This window comes from Sprattus sprattus (assembly GCF_963457725.1).
Source record: "Sprattus sprattus genome assembly, chromosome: 7".
Classification (NCBI taxonomy): domain Eukaryota; kingdom Metazoa; phylum Chordata; class Actinopteri; order Clupeiformes; family Clupeidae; genus Sprattus; species Sprattus sprattus.
This window is the reverse complement of record NC_137926.1, coordinates 26,774,148-26,798,272: the sequence shown is the minus strand read 5'-3', so window position 1 is coordinate 26,798,272 and position 24,125 is coordinate 26,774,148. Positions and strand designations below refer to the sequence as shown.

General features: G+C 41.6%; 2 protein-coding genes across 2 annotated transcripts; one reads left to right on the top strand and one right to left on the bottom strand.

Annotated features, from left to right (window-relative positions):
* Positions 1 to 1,091: 1,091 nt before the first annotated feature.
* On the bottom strand, positions 1,092 to 8,391 carry LOC308367789 (lysosomal protective protein-like; the record flags this gene model as incomplete). Its single annotated transcript, XM_080841778.1, has 12 exons — positions 1,092 to 1,172; positions 1,288 to 1,377; positions 1,536 to 1,698; positions 2,005 to 2,132; positions 2,256 to 2,408; positions 2,528 to 2,612; positions 2,801 to 2,892; positions 2,973 to 3,131; positions 3,424 to 3,558; positions 3,694 to 3,805; positions 4,074 to 4,221; positions 8,373 to 8,391. 12 exons carry the CDS (start codon positions 8,389 to 8,391, stop codon positions 1,092 to 1,094), a joined length of 1,365 nt encoding a protein of 454 aa, XP_080697904.1.
* Positions 8,392 to 8,520: 129 nt separating this feature from the next.
* LOC308367788 (tripartite motif-containing protein 14) lies at positions 8,521 to 13,852 on the top strand (the record flags this gene model as incomplete). The annotated part of the gene is made up of 7 exons (XM_080841777.1): positions 8,521 to 8,557; positions 9,175 to 10,232; positions 10,504 to 10,599; positions 11,131 to 11,379; positions 11,520 to 11,542; positions 11,707 to 11,855; positions 13,278 to 13,852. The coding sequence occupies 7 exons, from the start codon at positions 8,521 to 8,523 to the stop codon at positions 13,850 to 13,852; spliced, it is 2,187 nt and encodes a 728-aa protein (XP_080697903.1).
* Positions 13,853 to 24,125: the final 10,273 nt, after the last annotated feature.

Sequence of the window (24,125 nt, the reverse complement as noted above, 5' to 3'; positions counted from 1 at the left end):
TACAGTGCCCACTAAATGTTTAATGACTTTTCAACTGAAGACCAAGAGGTTATGTAAATACACGTACTCCATTATGCATACTGCTGGCTGGCTATTTATAGTTTATACTCAGAAGACAGGTGCTCATTCTTTCCTATTGTTTTGAAATGACTTCAACTTCTCCTTAAGAACCCAAGGGTCACCTCCAGCATATACCGACTCTTATGGACCCTTGTAGTTTTATTTCTCTCTGAAAAAGTCCAGGATATGCTGGTACTTATCTCAGAACTTTTGTAGCACATCTGAATTGTTCCATAAAAACTTCATACTTCATTTTTGGATGCATAGCTTAAAAGGAGGTGTAAAGCATACCATCTCCTCTCCATAAAACACACCCTGTTACATATACACTTACTAGTTAGATATTATGCTGTTAGTTTGTACTCATATATACATATACTGTACACTGTTAGACAATGTAAACGTGTACATGCACACGCAGGTGAAAGACTGCACTAGCTTTTCCTGTCACTAAAGAAATGAGTCTGACTTTGTTGCAATGTGTAAATACATCATAAATATACATCTCTCTTTTCTGTGTCTCGACCCGTTTAACCTAAGCCGTCTCTCAGTAAATGCACCCTTTAGTTGGGGTATATACAGGGTATCTGATGAGAAGATGTATCACATCTATTGGGGTGGTAACGATATGACAGATTATAGTTCAGTCAGTTCAGCTTCCCTGTTATGTAGGTTCGTATACGGATGTAAATAGTCCATACAGTTACAAATGTGTATGAAAGTAACAGATTATTAATGTCAATAAAGATTTCCCCTGTGTAAGCACCCCGATCATGGTTTTGTTTTTTGTTGCTCAGTCAGTTTTGTATGTATTCAGATTGTTTGATGCTTTCTCTCCAAAATGGCAAAATGTCTGACACAAAATCTGAATGTGATCTCTCTTGCACCCTCTGCAGTACAGCTACCATAAATAACATATTTCATAATCAGACAAAACAGGACCACAAAACAAAGCAACTCCATAGCATAAAGGACAATAACTGTGTTTATTCCTTTTAGCACTTTATCACACAGGATATCACACAGTGAGATCAGTAGGAGTTAGCCAGGTAGTTCTTCAGCATCTGAAGAGCGGGGCCAGGCCTGTACTGAGGGACCATGTGACCGGAACCCTATACGATCAGAAACACATAGGAAAAGGGAGATAAGCCCTAGATAACTCTAACCTCATTATATGTGCCCAAGGGCGTTTGGGCAGGTCTAAAAGGGCACTTTCAGACAGCTTACCTTCACTGTCATGAAGGTGATCTTCTCATACTGCTGCACATAGCCAGCAATCTGGTCCTCATAGTACCACGGCTGGTACTGGCTCACCACCTGAGATAATCCCAAACCCAAGGACATTTTGTTTACAAACTTGTGGTCGTGGTCACCCTCACTTCCGTCTGCCCTCCGTGCAGTGTTATTTGTAGTCAACATTACTCTTGGTTAAGCATGAATCAGAATGCTAATGCTCGCAGACATGGCAAGGTCACCTGCTGATTTAGAGACTCCACAAACCACTTTCCCCCAAGGAAGTTGCAGGCCATGTCGACATCTCCATTGTACACCAGTAGCTTGAGGTTTTGTTGCAGGAGCACCTGGTAAAACCAGGTCATGTCCTTGTAGGTCCTCTGGTACAGGGCACCAACGGTATGGCTGAAAGCATAGTTGTCATTTCATTGCTTGGACATGTGCTAGTGTTTTTAAAAGAACAGATCATAGTAAAATGTGTGTATTTTAATACCATATAAAAACATCATATCTCTTGTGACATCTTTTTTCATTCTCAGAGTATTCAAAAAATAAAGAGTGTTTATCAGCCATAGAATTACAGAAAAAGATCACTCTATACTGAGAGCTAATAAATATAAGATTTTTATGTTAGACATTAAAGAGTCTGATTAGATACGCAACATCCTGCTGCACAGGGCTGTGTTTTTGCAGCAGTAGTCGGTTGCTGACCTGCAGAGCTCCCAGGGCTGCACAGAGGAGGGGATGTGGAGAGCTGCACGCACATTAGGGTTGTTGAGCCATTCATACGTGGCTGTGCCGTTAATGCACATAGGCACCCCAGGAATAGCTGCCTCTATCTATCAGAGAAGAATGGAATGGGATAGGGAAAAATGTGAGTTAAGAGATTGGAAGTATTGGCAAAGATAAATAAAGATTTTTTTTCTTCTCCTCCTTTTCCATGAGCAGGGCTGGTCACTCACTTGAGGCTTGAAGCTGAACCCAGAATCTCTGAACAGGTTAGATATGTCTGCAGCATAACGTCCAGCATTCATGGGTGCCCCTCCATAGCACTGTCCATAAAGGTTGTAGAGGTTGAGCCCAATGTTCTGAATCAAGTAAAGAGCCTGGTACACCTGGGCAGATTCAAGCAATACAAACAAAAACGTGTCAGTGTAATGATACAGATGGGTCACTGGCTGAAGGATGGATAACTTTGTGTATCCCAGAGGATATTCTGAAAGGATAAACTCACAGAGTTCTGGCAGTTGCTGTTACTGTTGCTGTAGAAATTGCAGGAGCCTCCTGAGCAGCACTCCTGGTTAAGCTGATTCCACAAGCTGCAGGGGAGATAGAGGGAAAGTTCTGGAAAGTTGCAACAACCTAACACAAGCTCACTAACAGCAAAGCTCATAGACAACAATCTAACCAAACCATAAAAATGGTATTCAATAATTTTGATTGTTAATACTTTCATTGAAGTACTTAATAATAATTCCTTTATGCACATATTTTAAATATCACTTACTCGTCACCCAAAAGACCATGATAGTATCCAAAATAAAGCAGTGAATTATCATTTAAAGCGTAGCTGGTCATTCCATTGCCGATCCCCATTCCCTGGTGAAAAAATATGGTTAGAACATTGTCTGCATAAGAACACTGTTAGTGCACCCATGACACTAGTTAGAATAATTTACCCTGAAGTTGATGTTTCCAGGGTTGCTGACAATCTTTTGGGCCAGGGTTGGACCATAGATACCCCCATAACTCTCAGCAAACACATAGAAGTCGTTGGAGACGAAGGAGGGGAATTTGGCGAAGAAGTTTTGCAGGGCTTCATAGTTATCCTCAGCCACCTGAAAGTCGTGGAAGAATAACAACTTTCCTTATATGGCACTTTGCTGATGAGACCACAGAGTTGTTGTTTTTTTTCCCCAGAATTCCAAAATACACCACAGCAAGTAAAACAAAATGAGTCTCAATATGAATAAAATAATTAAGAGAGGAAAAAAATATATGTGGTAGGGGCAAAAAGTAAACTGAAAATGAGAAATGATGATGCTGATGCTATACATCAATATGCAGGAAATGAGCATCTGCGGAACAGTTGGCTCTCTTAGCCCAGCCACATCCAACGGCCTCTGATACCTGGGGGTCACTGGTGCCGTAGTTCCCAGAGGTGGAATAGGAGAAACCCACGCCAGCGGGGGATTCCAGGTACAGGATATTGGCCACCTGATTCCAGCTGTAAGGGTTGATGTAGACTGTGGCATCATCCCTCAACTAGAACAGGACAACGGGGACATTAAAGAAACTCTGATCGGAGAGCAGTACAGTACACAATACCAACAGGGAGAGGTTGAGGTTGAGCATTGATCAGTTGAAGCACCAGAATGACCCCCTGGCTCCCCTACTCACGTGGAAGGGTCCGTTCTCAGAGAGCATGCCCTCCATGGCACTGCAGCCAGGGCCTCCATTCAGCCAGAGCATCACAGGGTCAGTAGAGGGGTTATTCTGAGACTCCACAAACCTGTACAAAACATCATGACACAGGGCACACAGAGATGTCAATAACACACTGGCCTGCATAGAGGTTTTTATACCATTCACTCAAATGTCTTCCAAGTGTACAAAGTAACACAGGGGTTATTATTATTATTATTATTATTATTATTATTAATAACAATAATAATAATAATAATAATAATAAAGGTTGTGTGTAAGTCATTAAGATGAAGCACTTCTGCCACTACAGTATAAGTCAAGTAAAAAAAGACAAGAGATATGTGAGTGCTCACCAGTAATGAAACTGCTTCCCCTGTCCAGCCTGAACATAACCAGAATAATGTCTGAAAGAGGGGTTCTGTGCCAGGCCCGGCAGAGAGGTCACCAGATCGGCCTCAGCCCCGCTTTGGGCCGCCAACCCACTCAGGCAGAGAGCAGCAGCTAGAACACAACACAACAGGAGCATCATGAGTTCTCTGTTTTTTTTTCCTAGGGTCGCATTTACCTGGGTCTTTATTGTCACTCTTATCACCATCTTATCAATCTCAACACAGCCACAACTTCTTATCAAATGTTATCAAGACTGGCACAGTTCATATTTCCGTTTGTTAGAGAGATTCCATGGAGTTTGTAAACAGACCAAAAACAGATAAATAATAAGGTAAATAATAAGTAATCACCACTGCTAAATGTATCCATATGATAACATCATGTTACCACATGAATTGTTGCAACCTGTAAAATAATAAATAAAATGCTATGACTGAAATATTTATTTATTCTGAGGAGGACTTTTTGCCTTTTTGATTCATCTTGTGTAAACGTTTTAATGCCAAAATAAAAGTTTTCATCTGGCAAACTTTAACATGAATGGAGACCCTATTTTCACTCAGAAGTGACATTCAACAGTTACAGAAGCGTTTAGTATATTATATTCATATTATATCTTACCCTAACCCTAGTACAAGCAAAGTCATTTTCTGTAATTTCCTTTAAAGATGAATCAAAGAAATATGAATCGGAGGAGACTACGTCCTATTATGTTTATATCACCTCTTCTGGCAAGGGTTTCACTGGAAAAGGAAGTTTTATCAGGCAATCCAAACATTCTGATAGCTAATGGAACCACAGTGTTCTAACATGTGACCTTATCACAGTTTGGTTTGAGACTAATTAGTTTCCTATCAAGAATTATGAACAACTTCTACCTACAACACAATGAATGTCTTTGCATGTGTGTTTGCATATGAGTGTGTGTGTGTGTGTGTGTGTGTGTGTATGTGTGTGTGTGTGTGTGTGTTTGTGCGTGTGTGTGTGTGTGTGTGTGTGTGTGTGTGTGTGTGTGTGTGTGTGTGCGGTGCGTGGGGCGTCGTGCGTGTGCGTGTGTGCATGTGTGCATGTGTCACTGCATAAAGAGTGGTATTTTCAACAGTAAGCGTCACTGTTCATTTTCGTGGAGGTTCAGGTTGATAATGGTTCATGCAATCAGGAACTGCCTGTAATTGATGTGATGTTTGCCTGGCAGATGACCCCCCTTCACCTTGGTCTAGGGGAGGCTTTCATATGTAAATGAATGAAGTGACAATGCTGTGAGCTATACAATACAAATAAGGGTAGTAGGGGGATTTTTACTCAGCATTTTGCTCAGCACCTTTTTCTAAAGGTCTCTGGTATAAATAGATCAGGCTTAGTATGATTATAGACTCTTAAATTGTAGCTTGAATAGATTTATCGTATCTAACCCTGTATGCAAACTGGCAATTGTCAATTATATACAAAATCATACACAGTACAATTTATTTCAACAACTTATTTTAATTAGGGTTAGTAGTTAGTACAGCTTTTTAAGAGTAAGATTCTAGCACTTCCATGGTGCCTAAACCAAAAATTTGCCTTGAAGCCTTTTTTCAACATTGCATTTTAATGTACTGTTAAATTCAAAGCAATGATCTCAATGACTTTTGGCCATGTGTTGATAACAAAGTCTAATAATTCCAGTTTGTACAGTGAGATACATTCAGATAGTATAGTCTGAGTTCAGTCGCATCAGTTGTGCTAGTGTCCATGAGCATGTTCGGTGACATCAACAGTGCTAGTGTCCATGAGCATGTTGTGTGACATCAACACAGCTAGTCAGGTCAGATCGAAAGTAATAGTCTGATGACTTTGCAAGCGTTGCAAGAGTGCCGCTACTCAGATATACTCATCATGGCCCTTCGTTGATGGCTCTTGATTATGGAATGCCATTTGTAAAATGTTGCTCTGTTTTCATGAATTTACATACATTTCTTTCTTTATGTTTGAAAAGGTAACAGCGGAATATTGAAGTGCTTTTTTTATTTGACAAAGCTAAATGTACAAAAACTGAGCAAGATCACAGAACATCTAACATTTCACAAACGGCCTACCATACTAAATACGGCAAATTCCAAAACATGCAACGACAGGCTTCTCCTAATATTTTCTCAACTATTGCTTATCCTCCATACTCTACACAGTCATCCATATTCACAGTTTGCCAATGCCGAAGCACACTGAAATGCATGTATACTGAAAAGCTGTTGTGTTAACCCTGTAGATTTTTTAATCTCCTAGATCCAACCATTTTGCAAAGTGGAATGACTGCAGTCACATTTTCATTAAATGCAGAGTGGATCTCCCAGAAATGCTCTCAACAGGAGGAAAGGATGCTGGGTATGAGGTGTCTGTTCCCTGCAAGCTACAAACCTGTACTGGCTTTCCATAAAAATGTCTGTCCGGATGGGGATCAAGCCAGGAAACTTTTGTAATGACATGTTTGAGTGCAGTACCTTTTGACACGACATTAACAACTAATAATTGCTTTATATTTTCAAGTATCAAGAACTGTACGTGTTAAATCAATTCAATTCAATGCAATTTAATTGTATCTATATAGCGCCAAAAAAAATAAATTTTCTCAAGGCACTTCACAGAGCCCAGGACCTGAAACCCCCTTAGAACAAACACAATGGCAACAGGGGCAAGGACCGTGGCACAAAGACGTGGTCATGTAGAGCGATAGATATACAGTATACTGTACTATAATATACATAATATATACTTAGTGTATACATATGCTGACCTTTCTGCTTTAGGTCCAGCTATGGAGTAAGTTACATTCACATATGTTACCTTTTTTCATGGCAAAACAGTCTCATTGATACAATAATAGGGGTACATCTGATGATCCACTGTCAACTTTGCTTGTCTGTCCAGCCGATACAAGATTGTCTGATTGTCAGTTTTCTAAAAGAAGTCTTTCTGTTGACACTTAAACATTGTTCTTCACGTAAAGCATATCAGCTGTGTCATAATGTGATACAGTCCCAACCATTTGTCCTTAACTTGTCCTGTTGTGGTTATTAAACTTCCCCAGTATTGAATTAAAACACTCTAATGAAAAACAACATAAAGAATGAACCGGCCCATAGTCCAACATGCACTCTTTCAAAAGAAGATGTAAATGCATGTAAGGGGTACAGTGCAATGGGCCAAACAGTTGATGGCTGCGACTCCGGAGCAGGGTTTGATACAAGCCGGCACAAAGTCAAATCACATGTCATAGTGTCTGTCTATTGTAAGCCCCTTCACACAAAACAGGGAGTAAACAGTTGTTCAGTTGTTCTACTGATCTGCTGTAAATCCTGTTAAGACAGATTACATTTGAAAGGAATTCTTCCAACATGGTAAAGTACTTTGATTTTCTCCACTCTAGTCTGAAGTTAATAAGGCTCTTTGTTGTTAAACTTCCTAGTTCTGTCCACATCTGGAATACAGGTCTTGCTGTACCAAGGAGGAGGTTGTGCATTGGATCTATGACAGCAAATCTGATGGCATAATAGTAACTCAAGCAGAAATGTTTTGACCATCTAGGTCCTTAGACTGGTGTTCAACTATTTTATGTTCTGCCTTCGTCCTTTCCTGCTTGGACAATCCAGCGTAGTGTATTGAGGGTATGATGATCCTTTGACATGCATGACTCCCATGAAGACCGCTCAAATACAGAGAAAAACATTTTTGCTGAACGTCCTCAAACTCTGCAACAGTAAATTAAATGCAATATGTCACACATATGTATTTATACTTTAGTACTCAATGACAAAGACAAACTATCAAAAGATCAATAGATATCTACATAATAATTGTATTGATTCAACTATCATTTTAAATGTTTATTAATAATACATTCAAAAGCATATGTTTGAACAATTATCTCTGTGTCAAACAATGCCTCCTTATAAAGTTGCGGGGATATTTGATAATAGACAAAGCAGGTCTGTAAACCTGATGTCCTATGAAGGAACTGTCTTCCAAAATGATGCCACTCCAAAGTTCTTGGAGCTCATCAACCAAAGGTCTTAAGAAAACATTTATTTTTAATGATGACTTTTTTGGGTGAGGTATTAATCCAACGAGAATCAACAAGAATCTTCTCGAGGTAGATGTAGATGGCTCCAACTGACTAAGGTGGACTTGTGAAATGCTGGGACCAATTGGAACATGTGTGATATGAAGTGGCAGGGTGGGATAAAATAGTTGAAATAGAGCAGAAACATTTCAGAAAGTGTTACCATTGTGTCTACTGACCATTGTGGCCCGATGGCCTTGCATTTATATGACATGTGCTCAATTGATTTTACGTTTATACAGGGCACGTTTCTTCATGCTATTTTTTTCTATTAATTTGCTTGTAACAGTAAACACATATGAAATGCGTTTATGGTTGACAATAACATTGCGTCATCTTTCACCCAAGGTACTGCGACTTTAAGAGGAAACTATCTCAGAGGCTTTGCGGACTCAAACAACGAACTACGCTCCTCCTCCAGTGATGCCAACGGTTTCTGTTTCTTGAGTATAGAGTAAGCATCTGAAAATGGGTGCCAAATTGGACACCCCAGCGCGAGCGGGTCCTGTGAGTGTGTGCCCATTATGCCATAGTGAATGCAGGAATCCTACAGTACTGAAATGTAGACACCGCTTCTGTGAGGAATGTATAGGCGAGTTGTGGAGTGGGTCACAGTCGGGACCCGTTTATTGCCCCGAATGCAAACAAGAATACAGGAAGTTAACCGATGCGTTTTGGGATACGGAAACATCCTTCCCATCGGCTAGCAGATATCCTTCGGGTATGTATATGTGATTCGATGCGAATAAGGGCAAACTAATGTAATGGCAGTAATTATATAGTAGCTTATGTAATTGTCGACAAGATTGGAGCAGGGCAGGCCTATTGCAGATCGAAGTCCACACTGAAACGCCAATTCAAATTATGGTATTAAGCCCAACCCATTTCTCCATGATGTGCATAACATTATTTATTACGTTTGCTTTGCTCATTTCTCCTCTGTTGTTCATCACACTGAAACATAGGTTGGAGAGACAAGTTTTCTTCCCCTGCGTCCAAGAACAGTCTTCTCGGCAAGAGACGTAACTCCAGAATTCCGCAGCCGCAGGAAAGTGGGCAGAGGCAGGTGTCGTCTCCCGCCACAAATGGAACAGCGAGAAGTGATGGCTTCGATGATGAACCACCTGCCCGTAAAAAAACACATTCCACACCAGGGATTAACCCAAGCAGTAATACATCTACACCAAAGAACCATGGCTCTGTCAGAAGGTCATCTTCAGATAGAAACTCACTACCTTTGGAAGGGACATCTGCCACAGTGTGGTGCCCCGACCGAAACACTGGGCGAATCCCAATCAGTGAGGGACTTGAATCCCCAGAGAGTGATGACTCAAGTGTGGAGGAGGTCCTGGTTGTAAGCAGTGCACCCTCAGAGAGACAGTCACCAGTGGCAGCAGAGACACCTCTTGAAGAGCCCACTTTGAAACAACAGACACCCCCTAAAACATCCACCCTGCCCGTACAGAAATCTCCAAGAGCCACAACCCCTGCAATGGACATACCCCCTTCATCACGACCTCCCTCTGTTAGTGGCTCACCCCCATCAGCCCGACCTCCCTCTGTTAGTGGCTCACCCCCATCAGCCCGATCTCTTTCTGTTAGTGGCTCACCCCCAGCAACCAGCTCCCCTCGTCAGCTCTCACCTGCTGCCAATCATCAGTCCTTCAAACGCAAGGAGTCCCCACCAGCACGAGACACTATCCAACCAGCTGCACTTGGGCTTGTCCCGTGTCACTACTGCTTCGCCCAGGACCAAAGGCCTGCTGTGAAGACCTGCCTGCAGTGCGGAGCCTCCATGTGTGCCGAGCATCTCCGCACCCACCTGGAGTCGCCGGTGTTCCAGGGCCACCCCCTGGTACCAGCCGTGAACGACGTGTCACCCTGGAGATGCCAGGAGCACCAGGAGATGAACCGCATCTACTGTCGGCCGTGCGGTGTGTGTGTGTGCACCGTGTGCACCGTGATCGGCTCGCACCGCGACCACCCCTGTATCGGCATCAAAGAGGCAGAGAAGGAGCTGAGGGTGAGAACGCTTTTGCATGGCTGTGGTTCTCACAGAAAAGGGACATAACAGCAAGACGATAGCATCTAGTTTTGTATTTTCAGTGAACTTTTCTTGTTGACCAAATACATTGATGTTGCCCATGTCTTCCCTTTGAAAATCAAAAAGTGATGCTCACTTACCTGCATGTATCTTCCACTGAAATCGAAGCGGTGATGTTTTTGCAACATTGCTTTTAACTTTTGTGTTCAGATGTTTTGTAGATTTTTGTATTAATGATGACATCTTCTAGGGTGAAATGAAAGAGGAGATGAAGAAGTTGCAGGAACACGAGCTAGATATTATGCTCAGAAGAGCTGAACTCCTTCAAAAGAAACAGGCCTTCCAGGTAAGGTGGTCAAAAACTAAATAAAGCTATATTCTGCCTTCTGTTTCATTTAGCACAGATGTGTTGGATTTGGTATGTACACCGGGTAAAATAAGTATTGAACACGTCACCATTTTTCTCAGTAAACATATTTTCAAAGGGGCTATTGACATGAAATTTTCATGAAAAGTAATCCATACATACAAAGATGTGCCATTTCACATTATAACACATAACTTGATTTCTGAATGTATTTATTTTGGTTTCTTTGTATGTTTGGATTACTTGGGTTGTTACCAACATCTGGTGAAAATGTCATGTCAATAGCACCTTTGGAAATATATTTACTGAGAAATATGGTGACTTGTTTTATATTGTACATGCTCAATTATATATAAAAAAATGGTACAATATTTGGACAATAACAATATTCAATAATATTTAGAAAGGAATGAATGCTAAGTTTATATAGTGTACATTGTACAGTGTATACAGTGTACAAGATTAAAGTCTCCCCTTTGTGCATCAAATCTACCCCACTCACTTCTGCAGGAGGTTCTAGATGAGGCCAGGGCCAACGTGCGGACCCAGTACCAAGCCATGCGGGAGGCCCTGGACCACGAGGAGCAGCAGGCCCTGCTCTGTGTGGCCAAGGAGGAGACCAGGAGCCTGGGGGGAGTGGAGGACCAGCTGGGCCTTCTGCAGACCACCCTGGGCACCATCCATCACAGTGTGGACACCCTCACGGGGCTGGCTGACGCCACTGGGGCTCTCAGAGTCCAACACCAGGCGTTTATCACGGTACTGCAGCCGATAGGGAGCTCTTGACAAAGTGGCTTTTTGAAGTGGAATTATGAAATCAATGATCAATGGTACTTAATTGCAATGCTACAAATGCAAAAAATCTTGATGTAGTTTTTGTATTTTCATGTTTCCAACAGGAGTACAACAAGGTGGCCGGCAGGTAAGAGGATGACAATGAAGAATATGTGCCATTATATGGAATTAGAACAAATCATAGGATTGACTAAGCTGAACAGATCTGGGAGCTGCTCCTGCTAGGATTATTGTGTCCATTGTGGAGAGTTACATGAACATTGCATAATAGTGCTGTCATTTTATCCTCAGGATTAGTGGAATATCCAATCCAGTAGAGGACCTGGAGGCTCCACGGGAGGTGGACCGTGCTCGTTTGGGCTGCCTGCAAGGGTGGACAGAGAGGAGGTTGGACACGGTGGTTATTTCACGGCCCCACAGAGACCCATTCAGACTGATGTGTGAGTGGCCCTGTTATATCTTAATATATCTCATTCTCTTAATATACTACTGCTGTCGATTCACTTGCAGCAAATGAAAGAAGAACCAGCTCAACATCATCTCATATCCTTTACAACAAATTAGCTTTCACCGCCTGGTTTCTTGGTCTCGTATTCTGTAGAACCTGATAATGTAATAACTCCCGATAATGTAATAACTCCCGATAATGTAATACAAATTCCTTCATAAGTCCCTAAAACATGTAATAAAACCTGATAATGTAATAATACCCCGATAATGTAATAAAGTGCATTTCCCAATAATTTTGCAGAACCTGATAATGTAATAATTACCTGATATTGTAATAACTTTGGTTGGTGCTGTAGCATCAGGTCTCCAGTTTCAGAGGTCCAAACAGTGAAGCTGTCCAGAGACCTGCTGCTTCACTATTAGCAGATACAGTATATATTTTATATGATTGCGAATGCACAATTTTTACAATGGTGAAAGGGATATTCAGTGGTAATCAACTAATAGAGAAAAAATAAGAACATTTTGGTATGTTATAGACCGGTAGCTAATGGGCACATAGAACATTGAGTTTCTAAGTCCTCATTGATCATCAATAGCTGACATTTCGCTATTTGATTTATATCAAATTCTCTTTTGATTTTGTGTGGCAATGTCCCTTAAAAATTACACTATATACTGCAAAACATCATGCAACATGCATTTCCTCTACTTTCCTCAGCTTCTTGCTGTACAGGTTTGGCTTGCGAGGCTAAAGGCCTATACCATTGGGATCAAAATATGAGCAAAACAATAGTGGGTGGTTGTCTACATAGCATCACTACTTGTTCTGAATAACTGGTGTCCCAACATTTCAGCACTGACCAAAGTTTTTACAATATCAGGAATGTATTACATTATCAGGTTCTGCAAAATTGAGGCTAACCTGATAATGTAATAACTTCCAATTAATGTAACATTTTATTACATTATTGGTATGGCGATTGTTACATTATTGGGAAATGCACTTTATTACATTATTGGGATATTATTACATTATCGGGTTTTATTACATCTTTTAGGGACTTATGAGGGATTTTTTATTACATTATCAGGGTTATTACGTTATCAGGAAATTATTACATTATCAGGTTCTACATGCCTCTACCTAGTCCCATAATATAAGGTAGAGTTTTTCAATTGGTAGAGATAGCCTTTGACAACAGAAATTTAGAGGTTAATTCCCAGAGAGACCATATACTCACGAAATCTCCCATATCTACTGTTGTTTTTAGTGAAAGCTTCTGCTAACTGAACATACTGTATATTATATTCTCTTAAGTGTGTTTCAAGTTAATGACCACAGGTTTTTTGCATAGAATGTGTTATGCTAACATCTTGGTGGTACCTGATGGTCTGTGTTCGCTTTGCAGATGGCATCACTCCACTCCTGGACCCTGACACGGCTCACCCAAAGCTGCTCCTGTCGATGGATAACCGGCGGGTGTCGTTCAGCGATACGCCCCAGCCGTATCAGGAGCATGACGCTCGCTTCAGCTCGTTCCCCCAGGTCCTTGCCTCGGGGGCCCTGTGTTACGGCCGCTGGTACTGGGAGGTGGAGGTGGCGGCAGACGAGGGGAGGTGGAAGGTCGGGGTGTGCGACGGGCAGATCGGCCGCAAGGGGCAGAAGGACGCCTGCCGGATGGGTTTCAACGGCCTCTCCTGGTGCCTCTTGAGCGAGGGGAAGGGGAAGGTGGAGGTGCTGCACGACAAGGAGTCCACGGCCGTGTGCGCGAACGCCCCTCCGAGGGTGGGCGTGCTGCTGGATTTCGAGGAGGGCTCCCTGTCGTTCTTCAGCGTGGCTGAGGAGGGCACTCTGACTTTGCTGTACAGCTACCAGCATGCCTTCACCCAGCCCCTCTACCCCGCCCTGGCTGTGTCCAAAACTCAGCTGACCATCTGCGACCTCTTCCAGAGGGATGGTGCTGATGACAGCAATCAGGAATAGTCTGTCAAATCATTTTTAAATCACTTTTATCATTCCAAAATCAGAAAAGGTTGTTTTCTGTCACCTACTTTTTTCGTCTACTGGCATTTCGTCTAATGGACTTCCATGTTGGCAAATGTTTCGTTTTTTTATCTCAACGTCTTTTTCAGAATACAGGGATTTGTACCACTCATGAATTCATATCTTTTTCTACATAAATAAATATATATTTACAAATTGTATGTGTGTTAAGTCAGTCATATTCAAGAAGCTCTGATGTTGTGAATTGTGAGTTTAGTGAGAATTTTTATGGGATTCCTAGTAGGAATACAAAGTAATAATTGCTCAAGTCCTTGAACCAGCTTTTATGTGAAATTCTGTAGAGATAGAAAGGGCCACTGTTTATTAGTCACTCAGACAATTCAGATGTGCGCCCACAAGATGGCAGCATTTACTTGGACAATATTTAAACACAACCTAAAAAAACCAATAATATCAACACCATCATGATATAAGACTTGCAATACCAATAACACAATCTAATATTTAATATTTTCTACCTTTAAGAAGCTTTTGAAGACGCAACTCTTTTATCCCTGCACTTATTTTTCTTTTCTATTTCGTTTCTTATATTTCTTATGTAAAGTAGTATTTATCGAAAAACCAGGTTCTATTGCTCGTAGCTTGACTGTTCTCTCCCTTGTACGTCACTTTGGACAAAAGTGTCTGCTAAATGACTAAATGTAATTGTAACATCTTAAGTGCTTTTAAGTCATTTTGTCAGTGTTCACAAGGCCAAGAGGGTATACATCTCTTGTGGTGTGTTGGAGTTAGTGGAGGACACGGTTGGCATATGCTGCCTGTGTGTGTGTATGCCGTGGGGTCTTCTGTAGCGGCTGTGAAGCACAGACAGAAGCAGACGGAGTGGGGGCAGCATTGGCCTTCACACAGAGCTCATTACCACAGATCAGGCTGCTGGCACGCACGCTCTGAAACAGCCCAACTCCTCCACACACAGACATACACAATGGCATGGCACTTTCCAGCTGTCCAGGGTGTTCAATCATCACCACAGCATAGCTGTGTGTGTGTGTGTGTGTGTGTGTGTGTGTGTGTGTGAGTGCAGACTTAGAATTGCAGCAGGGATGGTGATTATGTCGTCTATATGTTTCCACACTCTTTCAATGCCATCACCAATCTTATTCCTAGAATTCTGATTCTAAAGGGTTCTAGCGATGGTATCCACTCGAACTCTGCTTGTCTTCGTGCAGTGAATGTTTATTAAAGAGTAGGCCTTTCCCTTTGAAGGCCATATCACATCTCAAGGTTTATTTATGGCTCAGCACTTTAGAAAAAAATTAGCTCAGTCGCATGCTCAAGCATGGTCCATTATTTTTTGCATTTGTCATGAGCCTGTATCCCGCATATTTACAATTAATTACCATGCATTCCACAATCAAGTAGACAACTGGGGTCGAGCTGGTGTATTGTATTTCCCAGAGTGACTTCAATTTCCACTGGGAAGTTTAAGGGGGTTTCCGTATACTAGAGACAGAAGAAGACAGCTGATGATGTGTCTGAATGAGAGGGGAAGATGTGGGAAAAAAAGTCAGATGTGAGAAGATTGCATGAGGGAAAGAAATGAATTGGCTGAGGGAGAACCGCTCTCCTCAGAATGGGCTCTGGGGTGCTGCATTGCGCTTATCTTCATGCTGCAGACACACAGCAAAACTAATTGGAAATTTGCTTGGTTGATAATGCATGAAAACTTCAGCCCCCTCACACCCCCGCCCCCACTGTTCCCCCAAAAAAATTAACTTGGGAGTTTCTTTTCAAGAGAAACTCCAAACCAGAACAGGTGTACTGTCATGTTAATCATTTTCACAGCTGCAGTCATGTGTGTCAGCGCTGTGTTGACCTCTTCGTCGGGAAATGGTCAAGCCCTCCTCAGCTGTTCAGAGAGTGTGAGCACAAGGGACAGGTGTAGCAGCCTGAGTGCTTCAACAGGCCAGATAAGGCAGTCAGCCTTTGCCTCTCAGCAGTCCACTGGCCGTTCCCAGAGGGCCAAGTGAGAACACAATCTGGAGGGATGGCACGTTGAAATGAGTTTTCACTAGGCACTTGTGAGATCCGTCTTGGCAAGCTGTACCAGTTTCAAGAGGCGTAAATTATTTTCCATCAAAAGGGAAAATAGTGCCTTGAGCCTTTTTTGCTACATTCTACGTCAGTCCACTGAGTATAAAAAAATTAACAGAAGAAAATGGAGGAGGTGCTGAAAAGATTTGGCACCCGTTAAAGATCTCGCCATTAGTAACATTAATGACTTGGTTATTGTAACCCAATTGTACACTATGGCTTTGCGTCATCTCCTGAACATGTCACATTTCTTGTTCCTGCTGCTCGAGATGCTCCTGCTGCAGCAGATGGTTGGGGAAATAGGAAATGGTCTTGGGTAATACTCGATATTCTTCCACCAGTCGTCTCGCGAGACAGGCTTTTCACACAAAACCCTCTGCAAATTCCCAGCCAGCAATCACGACAGCCCACCTGCTGTGCTGGGGCAATCATAGCTACTATGGAACATCGCAGCATAAAAGATAGCTACTCACAAAAAACACTTCTGAAGCAAAAACGACCCCAGTTACCCCTCTGACATTTAAAGAATAGCTTTGAGAATGAGACTGAAAAATCCATTCAAGCCCTTTAAGGTGTCAAAAGCATTGTAAAAATATGTTCAGTACTATCATGTTGTACTGTTTTTGGTTCCCCATTTTGTCTGTTTATGAAACTATTTTGAAACTATCTGAAAAGCTGTGCATCTTTCTGTCACTTTAAGATAAAGATTAAAAGAATGTAGATTACTCTCTCTGTGTGTCTACAGTTCAGAGACACATTTGTCTGACTGTAAATCATCGAATGAATTTTGAAATCAGCCGGTGCTGGGAGGACAAGGAATATGGGATAAGAATAGAGTTGACCTGAGATCTTTGGCCTTTCATGCACCAGATGAAAAGAAATGTCATTGACTCTCAGTGCTCTTCATGGGGATTCACACAAATCCCTTGAAATGTGCCGTCTGGATGCCATGATTAAACAACAGGAGACTGGCATAAGTATTTTGGAAGTAGAAACAGCTTTATTTTCAGCCAGGTAGACGAGTGACCAGAAAAAAAGGCAGGATACACAAAAATGATGACATTTGAATCATTGTAGTGAACAGCAGCTACCATGACTTTTCCCAGCTCTCAGCTTTTCCCTGATCTTGCTTTCAAACTTTTGCTCATTCTTAAAATCCTTGTTGTGTCAACTTCAGTTCATAAACATTTGCTCAGCATTATTTTGCACAATGTCAACAAAATAGCTTTTAATCTTTAATCAAAACCATGTCTGCTGTCAGTAGGAGTTGTGAAAAATGAAAATGTCCAATTGTCTAATAGAATGATAACAATACAATAGGCATGTAATCAAACTCACACCTGAAATACAGTATATAGCATATACAGTACATGTAAAGATAGATAGATAGATATATAGATAGATAGGTATAGATAGATAGATATATATAGATCGATGGATAGGTATAAGTAGATAGATAGATAGATAGATAGATAGATAGATAGATAAAGATATATATATATAGAATCTATATAGATATAGATATAGATAGAATGACACACCAATCCCAAAATGTTACTAATGAGGTGCCCACACAAGAAAACTTCACTCCACCCAGGGAGGAGAGGCATCTGTTGATGGAGACTGTATAACAGCATTAGCAGATCTTAATCTAATATTTGATATCTCATATCATCTCTACTATCTCATGCCATTTGTCTTATAAGCCAGCCCCTTCTTAAATCCTATCTGAATTATACAGCATGACAGGATTTACAGAATAAATATACTGATGCGTGTGGGGAATCAAACCCGCAATCCATTCTTGTGTGTGAAATCTGTGCAGAAGTAGCAGGAAATGCTTACAATACTGTGAGCAATTATTGATGTAGTTCACGTTTCCCAAATTCAAATTGTCATTGTAGGACTGATCTGAAGCCACAGAGAAATGCTGTAATGAAGATGAATGGGTTTTTAATGAATGGCACGTATGAATACAATTCGTCCTGCTGCCCTCTGAATGTGGCTCTCCTCTTCCTTTCATGTCCATTAGAGGGGGGAAATGGTGACAGCCCTTTGTTCTTATCCTCCGTTTCCAGATGAGGGTATATTCCTGGGGCTGTCAGTTTGTGTCTGTGATGTTCCTATCTGGCTGTAGTGTGTGTTTTTTAAAGTCACTCCCAGAGGTGCGCCATGCTTTTGTTCATTTATTTTCTCTCACTCTCCACTGCTGTCTCTCTCAGAGCTGATGGGACCTGTCTCTCCTTACTGATGGGACCTGTCTCTCTCAGAGCTGATGGGACCTGTCTCTCCTTACTGATGGGACCTGTCTCTCTCAGAGCTGATGGGACCTGTCTTTCCTTACTGGGGGTTACCAGAGGAAAGCTGTCCACAACCAACACGCCATTTCCAACAGAGGACAGACACTACCACAAAGCGTCAAAGGGGTTTTCATGTGTTTGTTTGTGTTCTATGACTCCTGCAGAAACACATTCAAAACTAAGATGTGTCAAAGGACTGACTGGACAAGTTGCTGAAAATAATTCAGAATTGCCGGTAGATGCGAAGTCCACGGCAGCACTCAGTTACATCACAATGGCTTATTTGTGTATATACTCATTTATTTATTTTATTTAACTTATTTATTAATGTATATGATTGTGTAACTTTGCTGCCTTTTGCATGGTATGATCACAATAATCATGACTATGAATTTCCTGTCAGTATATTGATAATTGATCACAGACCTAGTGGCTGAAAGAATTTAATCTAAGATGGATTGTGCTCCCATTCCAGATATACGTGATGGAGTCCTGATTGAGTGTTGACTGTGGTAAACTAAATAATTCTCTACACTGACAGGACACCTAGGACACACTGTTAAATACAACACCATAATCTATCAAACAGAGTGCAAAGTCAGTGTAGATTGATGAATGCATAGGCTTTGATGCTTTCCTTATTACACTTTATAGGCGTTGATGCTTTTTCCATTATGGCATGACACAGCAGAAACTGGCATTCATCATTCATGCCCAACAATGCTTTTTGAATCCCCCAGTCTCCACTTTTACACCCTATGATCACACTGCAGTCTATTAAATGATCATTGAATCCATGAGGGAAGACGTCTTTCAAGAGGATATATGCCCTGACAGTTTTCCAACAAAGACGTCCATACATCCTGAAGTTTTAGATGCCCTGCGTATGTCCTTCCCTATAGACAGATCCATTATTTTTCTCTGATTCACTGGAGCGGATTACATGAGCTCAGTACCTGCCATGATGTTCTGATGGGTCCCCTTTTTTGATTCAGTATGTCTCTGTTTGTCTGGCCGTGGCATGTTGACACATCCAATCACATCATGCTATGAAGGTGCCCGTGGGTTTAGGTGACTCATAAGGAGACATCAGTGGAGTTTGTCTCAGGTGTGAGGCACATTCACCTTTGCCCTCGTGTCTGAAGAGAAGTCCCAGGAGAGAGAACTGACAAAGCAGCTTGAAGCTATTCAGAAGCTACACTCTACAGCCTAGATCAGGGGTCTTCAACAGGGGGTCCGTGGAGGTACTGCAGGGGGGTCGCGAAATCTTTGGTTGATAAGACATTTTTTTTAATATTTCTAAAAAAAAAAAAAAAAAATTCAACCAATTTTTTTTTCCAGAAATTTAAATGTCTTCCGAATCAGAATTGTATTTATTCCCTTTAAATTTACATTTACATAAATCCAACATATTGTAGCGAACGCATAATTGATCGAGAAAACGTTATCTTTCAGTCCAATCGACACATTGAGCTACCCACAGGAGCTCTCTCAAGCTGGGCACCGGTTCACTCACAACACCTTTCATGCAAAAACGACAGCACAGGAACTAGCCAATCAGATCACATTTCTGCTCAAGTCTAAAGAGCGCGAAGATCAAAAATAATAGATGGCGGACCAAACTCCATAGCTGGTCTTGTTTGTAACTATAAATTATTGAAAAGAAGATCTCTAATGTGGGAGGATGTGTGCCATCGACAGATGCTTGAGGATTCACTGTCCCTTTTTTATGTATGATGAAACAAAAACATAAATCTGTTAATTGTTTCAATAAGTTGTTATTAATTGTTAGCGTTGTTAGAGTTGTTTGCAAGATGTAGGTTTATAAATGCCTGTACCTTTCATGTTGTTAAATGTTAAATTAAATTCAATGTTAAAAAATGTTAAGTTAAATTCGTTGTTCAAAAATGTTAAATTCAATGTTAAAAAATAAAAATGTGAATAAATATATTAGCCTTTGTATTATTTGAATAGCTTAGTATTGAATACACAATAACAGGGTAGCTATGTTTATTTGGCACTAGGCCCAGTATATTATAAACAAAATGTTATTCAATTTATATAGTAGGGGGTCCCTGCTCATCTCGCCATCAGTTTGGGGGTCCCTGGCCTGAAAAACGTTGAAGACCCCTGGCCTAGATTATGCTGGCTGACAGTCATACAAGGACCGTGACTTTTGAACAATTGCAGTAGTTATCCATCACATCAATATTCTGATTCAGTACGAACAAGAAGAACATACCGGCAAGACCGGCTCAATTTAGTTGTCAGTGTCAGTGTTCAGTCTATCGTTGTGGACAACCTTTATGGTGAAACCTGTAATCTTCCCCATCTATAAAATGATAATGGTCTTCTTTTGTGACCCGCATGTAGAATGCTCATGCAGTGAATATCAAAAGGCATGAAACACCCTGATTTTAGATAGATAATAGCAAAGCTACAAAGCTATTATTGAAGCGTTATTTAAAACCATAATTACAACGTGGGGGGAAATGTTTTGCTCAGTCAGTGTAGCATGGGTGGGTGGGGGGGGTGGGGTGTTATTCAATATAGCTCTTCAGCATTTGCAAAAGAGTGTCTCTCTTTCTCGCTCTTTTATGTGTGTGTAAGTGTGTGTGTGTGTGTGTGTGTGTGTGTGTGTGTGTGTGTGTGTGTGTGTGTGTGTGTGTGTGTGTGTGTGTGTGTGTGTGTGTGTGTGTGTCTGAGTGTGTGTGTGTGTGTGTGTGTGTGTGTGTGTGTGTCTGTCTGTATGTGTCTGAATGTGTGTGTGGATGTGTGTGTGTGTGTGTGTGTGTGTGTGTGTGTGTGTGTGTGTGTGTGTGTGTCTGAGTGTGCCCTGACCAGGGTCCTTGATTAGCCCTTTAACCGGTCCTTCTTCCACTCCAGTGAAAGCTCAGATATGCTGCTAAGGGCCTGAGCTCAGTCCCTCACAGGACGAGAGCCATTGGGCCGCTGCTGCACGTGCCGGAGCATTAATGCTCCGCTGAGTTTCACTGACTCATTTGCTTCTTGGCTTTCATTAACCGAGCGCAACCCATAATGGCTGAATAATAATAACGGCTTAAAGAGCTTTGCCCAATCCCAATACATCATGGCATTACCAACCAGTCAGATGTGAATGAATACTGGATAGCTCCAGGTGGGATTTTCTTCCCCAGCGATTTTGCACTTAAGGAATCTCAACCTTTCGGGTGCCTTTATATGTGGATCAGAACACACAGAAGAGAAAAAAACCTCCCTCTCACCACAGTAAAAATGTCAAGTCAAAAGTGTTCTAGTGAATTACCATGGGACTGGCATTTCCCTGCTTTATGCTTGACCCGATGCAAGCAGACAGAGAGGATCAGACACAATAAGTTAGAAAATAAATGCCTGACATTTCTAGAGGCACAGAGAGTCAGGAATCATCACGGTGCCCCTCCAGAGCAAGAGCACCAAAAAGCAGAACCTCAATGACAGGACAGTAGATAGGGAATGACAAAGTCATAATACATGTGCATACTCACGTATTTATTGAACACATTTTCTTTTAATGAATGGTTCTGAAAGAGAACATAAAGTCTTTATATCAACAGTATTCATATTCCCATTGGCATGTAGCACAACCAGCAGAACAATTTGATCTATTAAGCTACTGGTCAGTGAGTATGAGTGAGTGAGTATGAGTGAGTCAGTGAGTATGAGTCAGTGAGTATGAGTGAGTCAGTTAGTATGAGTGAGTGAGTATGTGTCAGTGAGTGAGTGAGTATGAGTGAGTGAGTGAGTATGGGTGAGTCAGTGAGTATGAGTGAGTAATTATGAGTGTGGGAGTATGAGTGAGTCAGAAAGTATGAGTGAGTGAGTATGAGTGAGTGAGTATGAGTCAGTGAGAATGAGTGAGTGAGTATGAGTGAGTCAGTGAGTATAAGTGAGTCAGTGAGTATGAGTGAGTCAGTAAGTATGAGTGAGTGAGTAAGTAAGAGTGAGTGAGTATGAGTGAGTCAGTGAGTATGAGTGAGTGAGTATAAGTGAGTGAGTATGGGTGAGTCAATGAGTATGAGTGAGTGAGTATGAGTGAGTCAGTGAGTGAGTATGAGTGAGTCAGTGAGAATGAGTGAGTGAGTATGAGTGAATCAGTGAGTATGAGTGACCCTGATCTATTAAGCTACTGCTCAGTGAGTATGAGTGACCCTGATGTTCACACTGACGGATACTAGAATGTCAGTTGAATAGATAATAAAATCAAGTTATAAGTTCTTTTGCACCAGATATGATGATATCATGAAAATGTGCACGGGTGTCCCAAACGTTCCAGACAAAACACTGACAGCCTGTTGAAATTCCCACTGGGCTAGCCCTTGACTATGTGACTAATTGGCTGCACATAGACTCAGTTTCAGTGCTAACAATGCATGAATGATTACAATGCTGCTTAGGTGCACCTTTGATGTTGTGCAGAAATAGCGAATGGTTCAACTCTTTTAATTAAGCTGCCAGTGCAAATGCGGGTCCTTGTTTTCTGTTTCCCCCTGTGGCTCCACAAGACACTGAGTCATGAGCCTTATTGAGTTATGCTTGCACACAAAAATGTCATATGCCACTGTGTCCCTGTGGAGGCTGCTTTTCCACCTGCCTGAAACACAGGGGGCACCGTAAGCCCCTCCATTAGCATGCCACACACTATTAGCATATAAGGACTGCAAAGAAGTGTGCATTCTGAATAATAATAATAATAATAAACAACAGCAGCAACAACAACAGCATAATCTAATTGTTGGAATTAAGCAGCAGAGAAGCAATGTTTTGTGTAAAAACATGACCCACTTGGAACAGGAGGAGGACGACTGATAAGTCTATTAAGCCATTGCAGATGAATGCAGCACAATAGCCAAAAGTAAGTGCATCTTGTGAGAGGGCCGGGTGCCAATAACACAAGCCTGATGAAAGCAAAACACAGAGGTTGTTCAGTGATGACAGGAACCTAATAGATATTGGATTAACCTTGCCACTGGTCCCTGTGTGTTCTGGACAAGTAGAGCAAGGCGCAGCAAGGAGGCCAGGGGGAGCCTGGCAGTACAGCAACAACTTAGTGTTGTCAATTTGATTCTCAGAAGGAAGGTCGATTTGTCAGCCACTTCTGTGAGGACAGCCAAGAGGACTGGGAGCTTTTTTTATGTGACAACAGGGCCTGTGACAGGCTAGTGTCTGTCCCTGTTCTGTTCTTTTAATCAGTGGAACGAATCCCCTCATTCTTACCTCGTCGCCAAAACACAACAGAGTGTCCATTTTAGATTACAACGGCCTTCTACTTGAGCTGTTTTGGGTACATGAAGTTTTGCCAGGATATATTTCTGCGGAGAAACAAACACTCTGGAGAAATATAGGACAGTGAGAAGCCAGCCAAAAGATTATAATGTATTGTTTCCACCCTGGTATAACCTTCACATCTTTTTTCTATTGTAGAACATTTCACTCTTTCTCAAGGAATGTCATTGTCCTCTGTTTCTTGCTAGACAAGAAAGGGCAGGTTTACCCATGTGTAGGAAGTCTTTAGAGGCAACAGCTGAGTTTTGTTATACCCCCCCTTGGCCCCTCGCCGCCCCCTCCTTAATCTTTATTCTCTGCTTCCCACTGGGTCTCCAAATCCCTCTCGCTTTTTAGCTCCTCCGTCACAACAGTGTGCACTTTAATCTCCATTTATTACGCAACACCCCACAGCACCTATAATCAGAACGAAAACATTTTTCTTCTCCATAACATGCTACGTGGGGCCCTGGGTACAGTTTATAGACCTCCACATGTCATGTGCCTCAATTTCATTTACCTGTTCTTCAGTAGCACTCCTCATCCTACCTCCTTCCTTACAATATACTGGAACG